The sequence below is a fragment of the Lactuca virosa genome, chromosome 1 (assembly GCF_052849685.1).
Source record: "Lactuca virosa cultivar CGN04683 chromosome 1, Lactuca_virosa_CGN04683_v6, whole genome shotgun sequence".
NCBI classification, from domain to species: Eukaryota; Viridiplantae; Streptophyta; class Magnoliopsida; order Asterales; family Asteraceae; genus Lactuca; species Lactuca virosa.
This window is the reverse complement of record NC_136426.1, coordinates 185,067,350-185,074,884: the sequence shown is the minus strand read 5'-3', so window position 1 is coordinate 185,074,884 and position 7,535 is coordinate 185,067,350. Positions and strand designations below refer to the sequence as shown.

General features: G+C 35.0%; 1 protein-coding gene across 2 annotated transcripts; it reads right to left on the bottom strand.

Annotated features, from left to right (window-relative positions):
* Nucleotides 1-2,004: 2,004 nt before the first annotated feature.
* LOC145162930 (two-pore potassium channel 3-like) lies at nt 2,005-4,486 on the bottom strand. Of its 2 annotated transcripts, XM_079081910.1 has the most exons (3): nt 4,330-4,486; nt 2,860-4,231; nt 2,005-2,393 (listed from the first exon to the last, which is right to left on the bottom strand). In XM_079081910.1, the coding sequence occupies exons 2-3, from the start codon at nt 3,969-3,971 to the stop codon at nt 2,243-2,245; spliced, it is 1,263 nt and encodes a 420-aa protein (XP_078938036.1). In that variant the 5' UTR covers nt 3,972-4,231; nt 4,330-4,486; the 3' UTR covers nt 2,005-2,242. The 2 variants fall into 2 exon arrangements, with proteins under 2 accessions (XP_078938036.1, XP_078938032.1); XM_079081906.1 differs by having other exon boundaries at nt 2,860-4,480.
* Nucleotides 4,487-7,535: the final 3,049 nt, after the last annotated feature.

The window sequence follows — 7,535 nt, the reverse complement described above, 5'->3', positions numbered from 1 at the left end:
AAGTTATAGTTGATATATTTTGTTGGTGGAAACTGGGAAGCACCTCTTTTCCTTTGGTTTATAGATTATTAAAACTAACTTTGGTTTTGCCCGTCCCAACCGCAACCGTTGAACAGTGTTTTTCTGCAATGAAGTTCTTGAAGACCGATTTGCGTAATAGAATATGTGATGATTTTATGAATGATGCTTTGATTTGTAGTGTAGAAAAGGAAGCACTAGAGAATGTTAAGACTGAAAATGTAGTTACTCGTTTTTGTAAAGTGAAAGAGCGAAGAGGCGAACTTTAAAACGTAACTTTGTTATGGAAGTTGAACTTCATGTCTAATGAAATTGTGGTTTTTATTTTTTTCTTATTGTATATTACACTATTTTTTTTAGGATACCTCTATACTTTGACCCTGATTCCGCCACTGATTGCAACATTTGTTTCTAAGGATATCCAAATAAAAGCACAAACTCCATTAGTATTATTTTTTCTATTAAGCAAGGATCCATCATCCAGTGTGATCCAAATCCATGAATTAGGTTACCTCAAGATCCAAACTTCATCGATATTTTTTTGTATTGGTATCCGCTACGGCGAATCCATAATTTTGAAATGTTGGGGGCACTCAATGTAAAAACCATTGGGGGCATGTGCCCCCAAACCCTCTTCTTAAATCCGCCCGTGTTGTTGTCCTACACTTCATCGAGAGGCTAGACTGGCTTGATTTGTTTTATAAAGCATGGAATATGATGCCTAAACTTGAACCTGGATCTTACGTATGTATTCTGATCATCTCTTAGTTTGTCAAACATGTGGAGCCCATGACTATTTCTTAGCTTCTTTCTGTAAACATTGATAACAATGGCTCTTGACTAGGTATATTATTCCTTTAATATGATTCTTTCCAATAATTTAATTCGATTCACAGATATTTTTTTTGTCAACTTCATAACATAAAACGACACATCATTAATTAATGTTACCAACATCTTATTCATGCATCTATATATGTTATATATTATGCCACGTCATTATATACAATTATTATTATATTATTGACTATATCTTTTAGGCAGGTTCAAAAGGTTAAAGATGAATCATTTATATCTTTTGTACACGACGAAAGGTCAAGAGCAAGTCATGTCTCATCACGTTTTGATTTTATTTTATTTTATTAACATAAGTTTCAGTTTCAATAGTTTCAATTTCATTATACAATCCAATTCACTCCAAATACAATGCGTAGTATTATGTTATGTTGTATCATATATTCATATTCTAACTTCCTAAGTAACAAACAGAATGAGACTTAATGCTACAAAATATAGTTAATATACAACGGAACAAGATAGCAGAAAGCAATCGTGACAAAAAAAAAAGTAATAAATAATGAAATTTTACATATCATATGTCATTTCATTAATCTATAGTTAATATAAAGTTGTTATAAATCTTAGGGTTCAATGTAAGAAATAACAGTGCAGATACACTTATTTGTTTATTATAAGCCTTCAACTTTAATTTTATGCCTACTACAACAACATACTTTATAAAATCTACTCAATTATAGAAAATGTCATCCAAATACAAAACAATTTTTACTTCAAATAGATGTTTCAAAATACAATGTCTTGATATAAAAAAAACTGAAAGTACAGTGCCATAACAGGGTAGATGTCTCAAAGTATGATGTGTAAAGTACAATGTTTTAATAGAAACAAATAAAAGTAGGATGATGTAGTGTTAACAAATAAATGGAAGTATGTTGCTTCTTTTTGCATTTACGCCTTTATTATAAGCATTCTACTTCCATTTTCTTTATGTTACGGACTTACGGTATTGTACTTTACTAAAATCTACTCAATTACCACTTTTATAATTAAATAAAAATTTCTCTATATAGTGTCCCAATAAAAAAAGATTGAAAGTACAATGTTGTAACTTTATAGATTTTTCAAACTACAATTCCTAAATAAGAAAAATTGAAAATACGAGCATATAATAGAAAGAAATGAAAGTAGGATGCTAATGAAAGCACATTGCTATTTCTTGCCATTTATCCCTATTCTTATCTTACACGTTTTTTAATGTCTAGATACACTACAAAATCTACAAACGAAACAACATAAAATAAATAAATGAAAGTAGGATGCTATAATAAACAAGTCTTATCTTGCATCCATTGAGTAGGGCCACCTTTTTCTTTTTCACATGCCTCCACTCATTGGAATCTTTTTATCCCAATTTTCAACTTTTTCAATTATGGTGAGTGTACAAAAGGTCAGCCAACATAATCTTCCCACAATTTCCAGCATCGAGTCGATCAAATATTTTGCATATTTGTAATATGTCTTTCTCCGAGACTTTTCCCATTTCTTTTAGCTTGTATATCACAAACTCCGACTTGCTGAAACAATCAACACATTTAAAATCAAAATCTTGCAATGACAGATATCACAGGCTGTACTGCGTTTGACATGAAGACTTGGACTGCGACTGATGTCAGCGGGACAAGCATTGGATTTCACCATTCAAAGAGGATGGGAGAAATTCAATTCAATTCTCCGTTTTTATCAAAAGACCAAAATACCCTTGTTAGGTATCAATTTAACTTTTCGAAAAAAAGGAAAATTACATGTGCTTACAATACAAAAAATTATCTAATTTTTTATATTGAAATTCATTCAAATTTACCAACCACCCGATCCCAATTTTCTCGATTCCATTCCTTCTAACTCATTTTATCTAAATTATACGACTCATAACAAACCCTAAACACCACATACCATGATTCATAGTTTCATACTACAATACTAACAACAAAACATCATCAAATCCAACAAAAATAACCACATTAAAGAAAAATAACTTACCTCACATAGCCATTATTATCAATATCAGCTGCAAGAAACTGAGAAACAGTCAAACCTTGATCAAGAACCCATTTCGCCATTTTCCTATGTCTTTTATCAACCCTAGCTTCAGCCAAATAAAGAAAAGCCCTAGCTACTGCAAGAGTTGACACAAGCAACCAAATCGATGCAAAAATCCTTCCCGCCATTGTTCTAAATGCTCTATCACCATACCCAACTGTAGTAACCGACATAACTGACAAATAAAACGAATCCAGCCAATCCAATCGCTCCACGTAATGCAACACAACAACACCAACACCGATACAAAGAATCACAACCCCTAAAGCTAACCCTACTTTCATTCGAATCCTCATGCGACCCTTTTTCACATCGATTATGTAAGAAGGGTGATCTTGATTGTTTCCGTTTTTTAAAGATTGGAGTAGATGATTCTCTTGTAAATCAAGAACGTAGCTCACCATTCCGCTAAGTAAAATATCGATAAACCCGAATCCGATTAACACAAACAGGATTGAGAAGAGTTTAGTGACGAGGTTGTTTGGAGTTATGTCGCCGTATCCTATTGTGCACATTGTTACTATGCAGAAGTAAAGAGCGTCGACGACGACATGGGTTTCTGAAGCGACGAAATGGTCTCTGTTGTACCAGTAGATGATTACGCCGAGGGATAAGTAGAGGATTAAGAGTAGAACTGCTTGACGAACGATGGATGATGAAGATGATTGTGGTGGTTTGGATTCTGATGGGGGTTCGAGGTCGTTGATGGCAGCCATGGCGGGGGCGGTTTTTGAGCGGTGGAGATTGGTTTTCCCAAATGAGTAATTGGGATCGATTAACCATGATTGGGGTGTCGAAATTGGTTGTTGATCGGAAATTGAATTGAAATCGGAAGAAAACGATCTCTGGGGAGGGTTGTTCAAGGTCGAAACTAAGGCGTCAACAATGGTGGAAGATGGTTCTTTTGGGGAACCGAAGATGAGTATATCCTTGAGTTCTGAAGGAGTTAAAGATAAAGGGATTGAGATTTCGTTATCTTCAGGGAGAGTGCAAAGAGGGGTCGGCGTTCTCGGCGTTGACGTGTTTGTCGGAAGAAGTGGTTCTTTATCCATGGTGGGTTCGCCGGAAAACCGCTTCAATTCAAGAAATCAGTGGTTTCAGCCTTTCACGTCGCATATGGTGGTTTCCCGATATGGGTAATACAAGAACACGAAAATCTTGAAATTGAAAACCTTTATGAGTTAAGATTTACCAGTGAAGTGATTCGAGAGACGCTCCGATTCTTGAATTGAATCAGAAGATTCGTTGTGAAGGTGTAGGATTATGAATTGAATCTTCTGAATCGAGATCGACGGAGGAAAAAGGGGGAGGACTGAAAAATGGAAGACCACAAGAAATAAGTATTAAATTGAGAGGAAAACGAACTGGGTCAACTTTGATCCAAACATATAATTAGGGGTAACCACGTACCATGAGATTCGACATCTGTCTCTCTCGAATAATATAGTACGCAAATCTTTGTGTGTAAGCAGCAAAGGATACAAAGATCATAGAACATAAACATGAAGTAGTGCACATACACGTGCACTTCGTTATTGCACAAATTTCACAATGGGTGTGGTTCAATAAAAGCAATTCTTCAGACTGGTATAGATAGTGGGTTACTGGGTTACCTTGAGGTGCTCAGCCAAACCGGGCCCCAAATTTCGACCCGCATCCCAGTGAAAGAAATTCTATCACATTTATTACATTATTATTTCTTTTATTAATTTAATTATATAAAAAATATAAATAATTCAAAAACTAAAAAAACGAAAGATGTGATGATTACATTATTATTAATTTTAATTATATGAAAAATACAAAAAATAAAATAAATATATTTTTTTAATTTCTTGGTTTTTATTGGTTCATCTGGACCGGTTTTTACCGGTTCACAACACAGATAGTTTTTTGGCCTCTAAAAATCAGATGTGGGACTGGTTCTTGGTCAAACCGGTTGAATCGGCCGGTTCGGTCCGGTTTTCAAAACATGGAGATACGCTACTTACTGGTTCTGAGATTATACATGATACAACTGAAAAGATTGTCTAGATTCGGGACAGAATGAAGGGCGCACGTGACCGTCAGAAAAGTTGTGTTGACCGTCGACGCAAGCCTTTAGAATTTAAGGTTGGAGACCAAGTTATGTTGAAAGTTTCTCCTTGGAAAGGAGTGATATGATTTGGAAAGCGAGGCAAGCTAAACTCACGATACATATGACCATTTTAAACTCTAAAGAGAATTGGTCATATTGCTTACCGACTCAAGTTGTCTCAGGAACTTAATAATGTGCATGATACATTTCACGTGTCAAATCTCAAAAAGTGGCGGTCACTAGTGACTCAGAAACAGAAGCAACAGAAACTCAAACTATAGTAAGGAGAATTCCATCTTATTTGTAGGATTATACCAGCGAAGATGATTTGTCAAATGATGAGTTTGAAGCTAATATGGATGTAATCGGATTCAATGATCCGATTACATATAAAGAAGCAACTAAAATTGAAGAATGGAGAAATGATATGGATGTCGAGATCGATGCAATAAAAATATTATGACATTGTCACTAGTAGATCTACCAACTGGCTCCACAACCATAGGAGTCAAGTGGATTTACAAAACCAAGTTCAATAAACATGGGGAGGTGAATAAGTTCAAGGATCGCTTAGTGGCTAAGAGTTACTCACAAAAGCATGGAATTGACTATACCGAAGTTTTTATGCTTGTTGGAGGATGGAAATAGTAAGGACGACAACATCATTCACAACTCAAAAGGGTAGGAAACTTCTTCAAATGGATGTAAAGTCTGTGTTCCTCCTTGGCGAGTTAAATGAAAGTGTGCATGTTTGATCAACCAAAAGGATATTAGAAGAAAGGCAAGGAGCACAAGTTTTACAAACTCCATAAAGCTTTGTATGGACTAAAACATGTACCACAAGCCTAGTTTCGTCGCATAGAAGCTTGGTTCATCAATGAAAGATTTACAAGATGTGAAAATGAGCAAACCCTATTTACTAGGAAAAACAAAGAAGGTAAACTACTAATCATAATATGTCGATGTTTAGATATATACATGAGATGATGAGGTTGTTTTGAGAGAATTTACAACCTCAATGATGAAATCCTTTAAAATGACAGATTTGGGAATAATGAAATTCTTTCGTGGAACTGAATTTTCTCAGACTAAAGAAGGGATATTTTTATTTCAAAAGGCCTATGCTCAAGAAGTTCTAATGGAAGAATATAATCAAGTTAAAAATGCCTGGTCATATACTTAACAAAGATGAAATTGGGTTAAAAGTGAATGAGACATACTTATAGAAAATGGTGGGAAGCTTGATGTACATCACAACAACATTTCCAAACTTGATGGTGTTAAGATGAAATTGGGTTAAAAGTGAATGAGACATACTTACAGAAAATGGTGGGAAGCTTGATGTACATCACAACAACATGTCCATACCTGATGTTCAATGTAAGTTTTATTAGCAGATACATGGCTAATCCAATTGAAATGCACTTGTTGGCAGCTAAAATGATATTTAGGTATTTAAAAGGAAGTTGGAACTATGGGATTTTGTATAAAAATGAAGGAATAGAAGGACAAAAAACCTATATAGATAGCGACTACGTTGAAGATGTGGAAGACAGAAAAAGCACATTTGGATATGTATTTCCACCTGGGTCAAGTGTCATGTCATGGGCTTCCAAAAACAATCAATTGTGGTACTATCAACAACAAAAGCTGAATTTGTTGGAGCTGTTGGGTGTACAAGTCAAGCTATATGGATGAGAATAATACTAGAAATGTTTGGTCAAGATCAAGGAAAGTCCACCTCTATTTACTTTGACAACTCTTCAACTATCAAGCTGTCAAAAAAATTTAAGTTATGCATGGAAGAAGCATGCACGTTGATGTGAGATTTCACTTCGTATGTGATCTTACAAACGAATGGTCGATCAAACTTGTGACATCCCCATTTTCACGGCCAGAAAAGACCGATTTTGTTTATGCTTTATAGAAATCAGAGTACCTCTTTTAATAAAAATGTTGCAAAATTTGTTCCCAGAAAAACATGATAAATACGTTATCAAAGCATTTCTGAAGAAATGTATTTTTTTAGAACATTTGGGATGTCATCGTCAATACAGAAAAATAAGCATAAACAAAACTTACATTCATTTACACTAGTGATCTACATCTCTTTAATCTCTCAGTGTAATGTAACTTCATATCGATACCTGTGATACAAATAAGCTTGAGTGGGTCAGGTTGGGAAACCTAGTGAGTACATAGGGTTTTCAACCCAAAATAATATATTTATTATGTTTAAACATCAAACAATCAACCCAAATACCCATCCCTATTTTTTCTTTACTCTTAAGGATCTACCCTAAGAATCAGCTATTCCTCGTTCATTCATTCCTAAGGATTATCCTAAGGAATCGGCACGAAGTCCATCGTTTCCACAGTTTACACAACATACACTAAGTCTGCATAGTCGCCAGGGCTTAGGCACTAAGTCTGCATAGTCGCCAGGGTTTAGACACTAAGTCTGCATAGTCGCCAGAGTTTAGAGTACACCGGGTGAACACATCGTTCACAACACCTATAGGTTGCGAGCCTGCTAGTG

Coding starts and splice junctions, on each gene's coding strand:
- LOC145162930 (XM_079081910.1), bottom strand. CDS start 3,971: ATGGATAAAGAACCACTTCTTCCGACAAACACGTCAACGCCGAGAACG. Junction 2,394..2,859: donor GATAATAATGGCTATGTGAG/GTAAGTTATTTT, acceptor TGATTGTTTCAG/CAAGTCGGAGTTTGTGATAT.